General features: G+C 40.2%; 1 protein-coding gene across 1 annotated transcript in view; it reads left to right on the top strand.

The window, feature by feature from the left end:
* The window catches only part of ADAM9 (ADAM metallopeptidase domain 9), a 148,242-nt gene that overhangs the window by 83,848 nt on the left and 51,440 nt on the right, over positions 1-12,954 (top strand). The window contains exons 14-15 of the mRNA XM_045998185.1: positions 4,430-4,625; positions 11,298-11,403. Coding sequence (XP_045854141.1) covers positions 4,430-4,625; positions 11,298-11,403 — 302 coding nt within the window. The remainder of the gene's footprint in view (positions 1-4,429; positions 4,626-11,297; positions 11,404-12,954) is intronic.

Here is a 12,954-nt window from a genome sequence, read left to right as displayed (position 1 = left end):
ATAATATTTTCTAGCTGCATGCACTCACAAAAGTATGTCTCATAGGTTTTGTTCTTACATTAATACTTCTGTTTCTATGGATATTCCCTGGATTATTTTTCCTCCTGATTCTTCAGTATTTATAATTTTTCCTTTATTAGGTCTTTCTCTCTTTAATGATGATATTTAGGATCCTTTATCTACCAAAAATGTGTCTGTTCTTATTTCCTTTCCTATTTTTTTTAAGATTTTATTTATTTATTTGACAGAGATTACAAGTAGGCAGAGAGGCAGACAGAGAGAGAGGAGGAAGCAGGCTCCCTGCTGAGCAGAGAGCCTGATGCGGGACTCTATCCCAGGACCCTGAGATCATGACCTGAGCTGAAGGCAGAGGCTTAATCCACTGAGCCACCCAGGCGCCCCTCCTTTCCTATTTTTAATGCTAATTGCATATGTGGCCCATTATCCCTGGATTTGGTGGCCTTCCAATCCATTCTGAGGTCCTCTAGTTTTTTATGAAGAACACTTTAGTAAATCTATCTTGTTCGCTTTGCTGGTATTCTTCCTCCTCTTTTAATGGTTTCAGTGAAATGTTTCTTTTTTCCTCCTCTTCTGTCCCAATTTTTGTATCCATTTCTATTATTTTCCGTATTTCTTGGCTCTCTGTTTCTATACTAATTTCTGTTCCATGTGACTTCTTGTTAATATTTTCTTTGATTTCTTTCTGAATATCCTTGATTATATTCGCTATTCCCTCTTTTTTTGGTAACTCGGATAATTTTGTGTCCTCTTTCTGTCAAATGGTCTGCTTGTTGTGTTTGCAGATACCTGCACAGTATTATTAAATGTGAACCTTCTGGTGTGGTCTGTCTCTTTCAGCAGATGATTGCATGTGTGTTCATTTTGTGAGTAGTTCAGGTGCCCTTGAGGGCTTAGATACATCCCATTCATGTGATTGCTGTCCTGAGCTGTCAGTGTTATCTTATGTGTGTCTGATAATCTCCATGTATTTATTACATTTTGCATGGTATGGCATCCTGCTAGCACATTCATAAATGATATCTTTATGTCTTCTGGGGCTCCTAACAGCAGTGCTCTTTTAATCTCATTAGTGCCTGGCACCTCGAAGGGTGTGGTGAATCTTCCTGAGTGTCGTAGATCAGAGCCGGAATAACCAATGGTGGCAATGCAGTTGAGCCTGCTCTAAGTCAGTCCAATTTCATTTATCTCCAAATTTTGTGAGATCTAGATAAGAGTTTACTTTTCTCCATGCCAAAGCAGTCCAATCCCAGAGGGATAGAATTTTGGTGATTTCTTTCTCCTTCATTTCCTTGGTTTAAAGAGGGGTTTTCAGCTAAAGAAGATATCTGAGGCATTAGATAAAGAAGATATCTGAGGCATCTCTGCCCCAATAATGCTGTTGTATTTGCCCCATTATCCCATACATGAAGCATCCAGTCTGTATTAGATACATGTTTTTGACAAAAATCTGTTCTAATCTTTTGAGGTGGAGCATGACTGTATTCTCTGTCTTCTGCTATTTCCACAGGTTTTCCTTGTCCATTACTGTAACCTGACCCTTTCTTCCTGGTAATTATAGGTCTGCTGTGATAATTTATGCTCCCTCCTGCCCCCCTGCCCTGGGATCATCATAGTCTCCTGGATCCTCAGGATGGGGGTCCTGGGGTCCTAAGGGTTTGTTGTCCTTTAAATTTTAAATTATTCATTGTTTTGGTCTGCCTTATTACTTAATTAACTAGCTCTTTGCCCTTTGTCTGTCCTGGCCTAACTGCGAGGTGGTTTTTATCAGTAAGATGGGAACCTCTGCAGTGCGCGCCTGGGACACTAAGGGCTTTACATTTTTAGAATCCTTCAGATCCATGACTGCATCTCCTGGGGTCCTGGTTGTGAGCTTCTTTCTAACTTCTAACTCTATGGAGTTCCACAGATCTTCTATACAAAGTTTGGTGTCAGGCCTCTGGGCCCTTTTCACCATCCTTTTTAGGCTTTTACCTAGTGCACACATCTTTCTTCCTTTTTTGTAATCTAGCAGCTGCTAGATACAATTTCTTAACTATGTAAAACTCTAGTTCCCACTTATACCCTAGGATATTTTACAGATTTTTCCATAATTTTTGTTCACGCCTTTCTGCCAAGTTATAGATTAGTTTGGCCAGTAGTGGCATACAACTTTGTAGAACCTACAAATGGTTTAATTTTTCTTAGCCCTCCAAGTACCTTTCTGAGGCAGTGTCCCTTGGTCTCAACTTTGGATAGTTCCGCCTCGTGCCTGACAGACAAAGATGTAACCCCAGATGAGCTTTGGCTGCTGACTGCTCCCTGCATAGAGCCGGTCTTGCTTTCACCTGCCTGGGCCAGTACCTTAGGATTTCACTCTGTGAGACTCCGGGGAAGTCTATATTCACATAAATTTATTGCCCAGTTTATTATTTTTAGTTCAGCTATAGTCAAAATCAATCAAGATTTTAGGAGTCTTTTCTGATTCTTCTAAATTTTCTAACACATGATGAGTCAATGACATTGAATCCTGTCAACTACATGAGTTGTGTCTTTCCACAATGTCAGCTTTATTTAGTCATAAGCAAAGTTAAATCACAATCAGAAACCAGGTTCAGGATTTCAAACTCAGTGACAGTTCACCAGGTGATGAAACTGGGCTCCTTACAAAGCTCCCAGAGCAGGAGAGAAGGCAAGGCGCACAACAAACAAGGTAGCAGAAGGGAGCAGGAAGTGAAGGAACTGTGGACATGTGGTTGAGACAAGGCCTCCGTCAGGTCTGGGTCAGCTCTCTGCGCTCACTGCTTCTGATGTTCAAGTGGTGAAGGCTCTCCGTTCTATTTGGAGATTAATCATGCAGAGCCTTCCGTGGCAAGGTCTGAAGAGTCTGATGGTTTGCTGCCAAAATCCTTCCCTTTTTTAAAGAGATTTAATCAGTTTTGGGTCTCTGCAGACCTCTTCTGGTTATTCTTGTTATCAGTTCTGGTGGGGTCAGCTGACATGGGTCCCGTGTGATATCTCCTAGGGGCAGTACCTGAACTACTTGTGTCACTGCTTGACACAGGGCCCTGCTTGACACAAGAAACTCCATTTTACTCTCTACAGTAAGGAATTCCTCCCTATTTGGAAAAAAGTAGAAAAAGGACAAATATGGATATATTAAAATTCATGTTTTCTGATCTGTAAGAGAGCACTATTCTTCTTACATGATTTTATGAAAAATTTTATGCCACTTGTTTATAATTTTGAATTACATTCTTTTATAACAAGTGGTCTTGTGAGACTTTTATTCTAAGGAGAAACTTTTTTTTTTCTGATTTTAAGAGTGATCTGGGGCACCTGGGTGGCTCAGTGGGTTCAGTGTCTGACTCTTGATCTCAGCTCAGGTCTTGATTTTGGAGTCATGAGTTCAAGCCCTGTGTTGGGCTCCACGCTGGGCATGGAGTCTACTTAAAAAAGAAAAAAAAGTAATCTGTGTTTTTTTTTATAAATAATTTAACAATACCAAAGTATAGGAAGTACACAGTGAAAGATGCTCTTATCATTTTACCCTCTTCAGGTAGCCACTGTTGATAATTTGTTAACTTTACAAATGTGAATGCATGTGTATATGTATTGTGTATAAGTGTGTGAACACAGATACACTTATTTTTACTACCTGCTTTTTTCAGTAAGCTACCATAGACTTTATCTATTCATATAGTTATACATGGTTATGCAGTTAATACTGTTTTACGTGGCTATACCATAATTTCTTTATTGAGACAACGAATGACGGCTGTTTAGGTTGCTTCTAATTTTGTTTAAAAGTGGAATTGTTGGGATAGAGTATACATGTTAAAAATTGTGACACATACTATATACCTTCCACAAATGTACCAGTCTATACTTCTACCGGCAGGGTAAACAAATGCTAGCTGTGCTGACATTGGTTGCTAGCAAGTGTTATAATCCTGGTTAGTCTGATGGGCGTACAGTGCCTTTTTTTTTTTTTTAAGATTTTATTTATTTATTTGAGAGACAAAGAGCATGAACAGGTATGGGGTAGAGGGGCAGAGGGAGAGGAAGAAGCAGACTCCCTGCTGAGCAGGGAACCCAATGTGGAACTCAATCCCAGGACCCTAGGATCATGAACCGAGCCTTATCAGATGCTTAACTGACTGAGCCACCCAGGTGCCCCAGGTGTGAAGTGCTTTTAAAGTTTTAATTTGCATTTCTTTTGGTTATTGTGAGGTTATATTTTTTTCATTTTCTATATTTCATGGCTTTTATGAGTTGCCTGTTATCAGACTTCGTTCATATTTTCTATTGGTTTTCTAATATTTTGTTGTTGTTAGAACTTTTTATAGATATAAATACTGTGGCTTCAGATTTGATTAATTTGTGGCGATTGTCCTGATATTCCTGTTTAATTTGAATTTTATCACCCTAGTTCCTTCCAGGTGGTACTTTATGCCGAGGAAAAACCAATGAATGTGATGTTCCAGAATACTGCAATGGTTCTTCTCAGTTCTGTCAGCCAGATGTTTTTATTCAGAATGGATATCCTTGCCAGAATAACAAAGCCTATTGTTACAATGGCATGTGCCAATATTACGATGCTCAGTGTCAAGTCATCTTTGGCTCAAGTAAGACATTTTAATTGTAACTGTAATTGGTTGTTTTGATTTTGTGCTTCAGTTTTTGTTGAAAATGGAAAGACAACATTATTGATAAAATTTCAGTTCTCCGCTTTTCTCTCTCCTGTTATATATCCCTTCTTCCTTCTTCATGACCAGTCCTGTTCATGAATTTGATATGTGCAAATTCAGTTGATGGTTTTTGCTTTTCATTCCCTCTCTTTTTATCACTTTTCTATTCTGTATATATAAACAGAATAAATATGTATTTACTTAGTATCATGTTCTAGTTTTAATAATTTCATATAGGGGCGCCTGGGTGGCTCAGTGGGTTAAAGCCTCTGCCTTCAGCTCAGGTCATGATCCCAGTGTCCTGGGATCGAGCCCCGCGTCGGGCTCTCTGCTTGGCAGGGAGCCTGCTTCCTCCTCTCTCTCTCTCTCTGCCTGCCTCTCTCCCTACTTGTGATCTCTATCTGTCAAAAAAAAAAAAAAAAAATTCATATAAATAGTATGGGTATATATACATATGGGTCTGTTATTTTCATTGCTCACTCAAAATGTTTTTGATACATTTGATTAAAATATCAATATAGTGCTATGGTAAGTGCTGTGAAGTGTGTAAACCTGGCGATTCACAGACCTGTACCCCTGGGGATAAAAATACATTATATGTTTATAAAAAATAAAAAGTAAAAAAAAATCAATATATTATAATACATTTAGATCACAGTACATTAGAGTATTTCATTATGTAAATGGAATCCATTCTCGTACTGATGGATATTTAGGATGTTTGAAAGTTTCCTGTGTTCTCTATTTAAAGTTTTCATTTTTATCAAAGTTGTATGTACATATAAAGAGCCAGATTTTTTAAAATAAGGTTTTATGAGGGGGCGCCTGGGTGGCTCAGTGGTTTGGGCCACTGCCTTCGGCTCGGGTCATGATCTCGGGGTCCTGGGATCGAGTCCCGCGTCGGGCTCTCTGCTCGGCGGGGAGCCTGCTTCCCTCTCACTCTCTCTGCTTGCCTCTCTGCCTACTTGTGATCTCTCTCTGTCAAATAAATAAATAAAATCTTTAAAAAAAAATAAGGTTTTATGAAAAAGTGTGCTTCCACCTAATAGTCCCATTCACCGGGGCAACCACCTTTCACTTTTTCTAGCTGATTATTCTGTTATTTGCATCAGGTCTTTAGATAATCTCTTGGTAATGCCATTTTTTGATTTTTCCATTCTAAGTATTAATCATTAATTTCTCACTATGGAAGATGAGAATTTAAAGTTCTTTCCTTCTTTTAACCCTTGTCAACTGCCATCATATTCTTGGTCTTTTCCATTCTTCATTCTTTTACTGTGGATTATTATGATTTTAATTAAAGCTCTGTGGATTGATGTGATACTGTGATTTATAATTAGAAAAATATATTTGATTTTCGTCCAGTTCCTGGCATCAAGCTTTTGAAACTTTTGGAATTTCCTAAGTGATGAAAGCTATAAATGTGTCTTTTGTTATGTTAACGGGTGAGCTCCTAGGTAACCCAAGGGTGGGGCTGGTTGCCCAGAGAACCAACCAGTGTGATTAGAGGGTTGGAACTTTCAGTTCCCCCACCTCTAGAAAGGGGAGAGGGCCTAGAGATTGAGTTAACCACTAATGGCCTGTGGTTTAATCTACCATACCTATGCAATGAAGCCTCCATAACACCCCAAAGAGATAGGGTTCTGAGAGCTTCCAGCTTGGTGAACAAGTGGATATTCTGGGAAAGTTGTACTTGGAGAAGGTATGGAAGTTTCAAGCCCCTTTCCTCATACCTTCCCCTATGTATCTCTTCCATCTGGCTATTCCTGAGTTATATCCCTTTACAAAAATTAGTAATCTAGTAAGTAAAAATGTTTCTCAGTTCTGTGAGCTGCTTTAGCAAATTAATTGGACCTAGGAAGTCGGTTGTGGGGACTTTTGATTACAAATACATTTATAACCAAAAGGAAGAAATATTCATGACAATTGAAGTCCTAGTTTCTGTAAGTGGTCATGTGGTCATAGCTGGTAGGTTTAACAACTTTCTTCATTATCCATTCCATATATCCTTTGGCTTCACCAAGCACATCAGTAGGTCGTAGTTTTTTTTTTTTTTTATCTCCATTTTTATTTTTTATTATTTTTTTCCATTTTATTTATTTTTTCAGCGTAACAGTATTCATTCTTTTTGCACAACACCCAGTGCTCCATGCAAAACGTGCCCTCCCCATTACCCACCACCTGTTCCCCCAACCTCCCACCCCTGACCCTTCAAAACCCTCAGGTTGTTTTTCAGAGTCCATAGTCTCTTATGGTTCGCCTCCCCTCCCCAATGTCCATAGCCCGCTCCCCCTCTCCCAATCCCACCTCCCCCCAGCAACCCCCAGTTTGTTTTGTGAGATTAAGAGTCATTTATGGTTTGTCTCCCTCCCAATCCCATCTTGTTTCATTTATTCTTCTCCTATCCCCCTACCCCCCCATGTTGCTTCTCCATGTCCTCATATCAGGGAGATCATATGAATACTATGCAGCCATCAAAAGAAATGAAATCTTGCCATTTGCGACGACGTGGATGGAACTAGAGCGTATCATGCTTAGTGAAATAAGTCAATCGGAGAAAGACAACTATCATATGATCTCCCTGATATGAGGACACGTAGTTTTTAACCTGTAGAGCCACCCAAACTTTCATTCTGGAAGACTCTGGGCTGCGCAACCTGAATTGGGTTGCTGTAGCTTTCCATTGGTCTCAGTCACAGGGCATAATAATATTAAGAGTCACCCTATGGGGTATCCTGTATTTCATGGAGATTCTCCCTTATCTCCGTTGTGTGGTAGCAGTCCAGTGTTACTTTGGCACAATGGAGTAGTAGACTACTTTCCTACCTGGTAGTAAAGTTCAGGCAGCACAGTAACTCCCTTCTTTGTCTGTTCATTCAGACAAATGAGAAGTGTAAAATGGCTGGGCTTAAGTCTTTTTTTTTTTTAAGATTTTATTTATTTATTTGACAGAGAGAGATAGCGAGAGAGGGAATACAAGCAGGGTGAGTGGGCAGAGGGAGAAGCAGGCTTCCTGCCAAGCAGAGCTGATGTGGGGCTCGATCCCAGGACCCTGGCATCAAGACTTGAGCCAAAGGCAGATGCTTAATGACTGCGCCACCCAGGCATCCTGGGTTTAAGTTAACATCCTGTTTAGTAGAATCATTGTTGTGTTTCCTGATGGAAGCATTCCTCTTGGAACTAAGACCTCTAGGCTAGCAGGAACATAAGGTGGTAGGAGCAGGAAGCAAAAATTTCGCTAGAGGGTCACTAGGAGAAAGAGTGGTGCCACTTCCACTTCTACCTCATGATTTCCGGACCAGTGGGGCCTGATGTAACAACTTATCTTTCACTTTTGAAAGGAACTATAGATATATCCCGCACCACCAGCCCCTAGAAACTTCACAGAGGTAGAATACCCCTGATTTTTTCTCAGATTTGCTTTCCACCTCTGACATGCAGTTTGTCTTACCGGTTGATCTACAATGTTGCTACGTCTTGCTCACTAGGTTCAGTCAGGATAATGGCATCCATGGAATGGATGGAATTAGCTTTCTTCTACAAGATAAGAAAAAGTCGATAGGATCCCCCCAAACTAACTTACGGTGTAGGGCTGGAGAGTTGCTGTACCCCTGAGAGGGGACCGTGGAGGTGTGTTGCTGGCCCCGCCAGCTGAAAACAAAGTGCATCTGGTGATCGTTAGCACCTGGGGTGGAGAGAACAATACCTGCCAGGTCAGCAGCTGCGTCCCGGGTGCCAGGAGATCTCTGGATGTGCTCAAGCAATAGAAGCACAGTAGCTACAGCAGCAGTTACCTCCCGAGCTGCTTAAGCTTCTGATAATCCACTCTTGTTCTCCAAGATCTGTCTGTCTTCTGCACAGGCATGATAGCTTAGTTGACCTGGATTATCTTTTCAGTCCTTAAAGGTGGTATTGACTTTGCAGTGGTTCCTGGATTGTGGTATTTATTCCTTTGGTTTACTATTTTTCTAGGTAGTAGCAGTTCTAGTGGCTTCCAGTTGGCCTTTCCTGCCATAATGGCCCTAACTCCACAGGTCAGGGAGCCAGTGTGGGGATTCTGCTAGTTGCTGATCGTGTCTGTTCCAGTTGTGCATTTTGGAACTGGGGAAATAAGCCCAGGATGGATTTGGGACCCAGTGGGCCCCCTGTGAGTGAGGAGGACCTGAGCTGAAGCTCCATTGATGGCTGACCTCCATAGCTCCCTACTTTGACTGGTAGGCCACCGTGATGTTGTGGGTCTTCTGGATTCAGTGTCGGTTCAGAGCCAGTGTCCAGTAGTTCCTGAGAGATCTGATGATTTTCATTTTCCACAATGCCCGGTTACCCTGGTATATGGCCATAGATCCTGTTGGGGAAGGATAGGAGAAAGAGTAAGAGTATACATTTTTGGCCGTGAGTCAAGGGTCTACCTGAAGAGGACCAGTCCTCCCGTTCATGTAGGGGGTTCTGGTGTGTAATAAGGCTCAAGTTTGGCAGTTGATTGAGGGCCTATTACACTGTTTTGTTCATTTGACCTCGAAATTTCCTGCTTATACAGATGTAGTAAAAATTTACTGGTACACTTCCTCTCTTTTTATTTCTAGGAGCACCATGATCAGCTAACCAATGCCATAGGTCTGTGCAAGTCAGACTTTTCTGATTGCTTCTTTGACTTTGCTGTTCGTTATGCCAAAGGGATATCAAGTAGCTGTAATGTGTAGTTCTGGTGAAAAACCATAGGGAGTGTACATTGAGGCCTGGCAGCACCTTTCGTTAGTCTGATTTTTATTACACACTGATGCTAGCAGTATTCCTGCAGTGATAGTCTTTATTGTATGGCATCTTGTGTTTCCTTCCTTGAGTTCAAGTGATTGAGGTTCTCAAGGAAAAGGTTGCTTTCAGCATAATGAGGCAGATTACTTTGTTTGATAATTGACAGTGATGGGCTTAGGACCAAACCATGCTGGGATCTTGTTTTCCTATCTTCTGTTTCTCTCGTGAGTCAGTAAAAACACAGCAACAACAACACGTTCAAGTGAATAAATAAGTGAATACTAGATGTTTGTTGAAGCTTGTCGTTAAGGCAACAGAGAGTTATCAGGGCGTGGGACACTTAGTAGGGGATTAATACATATTTAAGAAAGAAAGGAAAGAGGAAGGGACGGAGAAAAAGGAAAAGAAAGGGGACCTGAATCTTCTGTTTTTATCTTTATTTGTCTCAGTTAAGAAGATCAGTTATGGGTACCTGGGTGGCTCAGACAGTTAAATGTCTGCCTTCAGCTCAGATCGTGATCTCCAAGTCCCGGGTTTGACCCCCATATTGGGCTCCCAGGTCAGCAGGAAGTCTACTTCTCCCTCTCCCTCTGTCTCTCCCTCTGCTTATGCTCTCTCTCAAATGAATAATAAAATCTTAAAAAAAAAAAAAAAAAGAAGCTCCTTCAGAGTACTGTGCTAGCTCTCTCAGAAACTAGCTATTGACTTTGATCAGATTTCTGCTGCCTCTAGTTTCTGTCTCTTGTTCTGTGATAGCCCTTATCTTACGGTGGGTCAGAAAGGGATTGAGCCAAGAGGACTAAAAAATTAAATGGGATGTATTTGTGTTAATCAGGTCATGGAATAGAATAGTGGAGATCTGTCAACTTCTGATCCATTTTGCAAAAATAAGCCACTTATCGCAGACTAAAAAATTATAACAGATACATTTTAACGAGTTACATACTGTTATTTAGCAATGATGCCATCTTCATGGAGGCCTACGGAAAAGCCTAGGACTAAGTGAACTAGACTTACTTTTCTTTTTGGAGATTATCTGGAATTGGTAGAGCTTCTGTTCTGTGGAAGGGCCCCGCTAGGGATGCTGCCACGTGCTGTTTGCCCTGTGTGGAAGGTTTCCATTCCCTTTCCATGTCATGTGGTCCTCTGTCTCTTTCTCTTTGCAGCTCCCTATTGCCCCCCCAACAGTCATTTTGTTTTAACCAAAACAACATAGCAGTAGATGTGTAAGATAGGCAAGTGAATTACTTTTTTCAATAGAAAGTACTGGCATTTTAGCTTAAAAATATTTTCAAGTAAAGTTTTTTAGGAACGTATAATTGGCGGGTGAACTGAACATGAAGTGCTAACACATAGGATGCAAGGAAGCAAGAATGGTTCACTGCTTCCTCAGCTGTCACGGATTGCTTGCCAATCCGTCTTGTGAGTGGGGGGCATCGAAATTCAGCATCCAAATGTGGTAAATGAAAGGAACCAGTAATAATAGCTGGCAGTGTTTTCATCAGCCCTTCCCAGCCTGATCTAACGAGGCAGCAGGTATGTGTTGGAGAGGCTGAGAACAGATACTCCGAGACCACCACCAGGCTGCGCCTTTTCATTTATTTGTAATTTCATCTTGTTTAATGGCATTTCTTTTACTGACTTTTCTTTGAGCCCAGGGGAACTTTTAAATACTATCTAAGCTTTACTTTTACATTTCGTTGTTAGCATAAAAGTGGAAAAAAAATGTTCTACCTGTGAGGCTTGAAATATTTTAGAAGGTGTTAAGGCAATTCATCCTATGTATGGGTTGACATAGGGAATACTTTTATTTTTGCATTAAATTGCCATACTTTTTTTTTTTTTTTAATGTTACAGAAGCCAAGGCTGCCCCAAGAGATTGTTTCATTGATGTGAATTCTAAAGGTGACAGATTTGGCAATTGTGGCTTCTCTGGCAATGAATACAAGAAGTGTGCCACTGGGTAAGTAAAGGCAAGGCTGTGAAGGGATGTGCAAGAGTGTAAGACCAGTCGTCTCTAATGTCTTTTATAGTTCTTGGAACTGCTTGCTTTCTCCCCCTTAAATACTGAAATTTTCAAACTTAAAATTTTCTAACAGTTTTAGAGAGACTCAGAACTAGTAAAATAATTCATTTCTTTTGATGTTAATTGCCTAAAATCTAACAGATTGTAGAATCTTTGGTTTTCTTTATTCTACAATAAGAACCTCAGGTAAACATTCTTCCTCTTCTTTTTTATCATTAAAAGATTAGGTTGATAAATGTGTAGATAAAGATACCTGCAGTCTTCATTCTGGATGTTGTTATATTCTTGCTCTCTATAATTTTATTTATTTTAGTTTTTATTTTAAAAAAGATTTTATTTATTCGTCAGAGAGAGAGAGCACAAGCAGAGGGGAGCAGCAGGCAGAGGGAGAAGCAGGCGCCCCACTGAGCAGGGAGCCCGATGCACGACTCGATCCCAAGATGCTGGGATCATGACCTGAGCCAAAGGCAGACACTTAACCGACGCTTGACCCAGGCGTCCCGCTCTCTATAACTTTAAAGCGACAGATTAAAACTTTCTTGTTTGTGTATGGTAAAAAATTAATAATTATTAAAAAATTGTAAATGAGAAAAAAGTCATCCATAATCTCCATGGGTATATATTTACTAATTTCAGTGTATTTCTTCCTCTTTTTTTGTTTCTGTGCACTATACATGCACACACTGATATTTTGTGTAATTGAAATTATTCTGAAATAATTCTGAAATTGTGCATCTCTTCTCCCGGCTCCACCTCCTACTTTGCCAGTTAGTCTAAGCAACTGTAATGAAACAATGTGAAGAAATAACAGCAATGATATCCAGGTTGCAAAATCCAACTGAAATTTTTAGGTCTTCATGCTACTTGACCTTTAGTAGCATTCAACTATGCTGACCATTTTGTTGTCGAAGAAACCTCCCTCTTTCCTTGGCTTCTGTGTGGAAATTTCTTCTAGTGTTCTTTTCTATGTTTCCAGTTGCTCCTTGAATGTGTTTATTTATAGGCTCATCTTTATCTACGTAGCCATTAAATGCTGTGAGACACCAACTGTGGGGGCCTACATGTAGTCCTTCTGCCACAGGGCCTCCGTCCGTACTGTTCCTTCTGGCTGGATTGTTCTCCAGTCCTCCAGATCTTAGGTTCAAAGACTTCCCCATCTTTCTTAACAGACAGATGCCCTCTTATAGGTGTTCTTACTGCTGTGTACCTTTACCCCCTTAATCTTAGTCAATTTATTTTGTTCCAATTCTTTAACAATTAGTTATTAATATATGGTGTATTTCACAGAATATTTAGAATTTACCTTTCTTGATACATAAAACAGAGTAGATGGAGGGAAAATAAAAAAAATCAAAGTATTTCAAAAGGGGATATGAACATGACTTTTGATATCTATCTTATATAGTTTTAAAAGTAGTTGTAGATGTAAGTTCTCTTGTATTTATGTAACTCTTTTTGAGGGGAAGTCAAATTATTATTCTTAATATA

This window comes from Meles meles, chromosome 2 (assembly GCF_922984935.1).
Source record: "Meles meles chromosome 2, mMelMel3.1 paternal haplotype, whole genome shotgun sequence".
Taxonomy (NCBI): domain Eukaryota; kingdom Metazoa; phylum Chordata; class Mammalia; order Carnivora; family Mustelidae; genus Meles; species Meles meles.
Note: the sequence above shows the minus strand (reverse complement) of the source record. Positions and strands in the feature narration are given on the sequence as shown.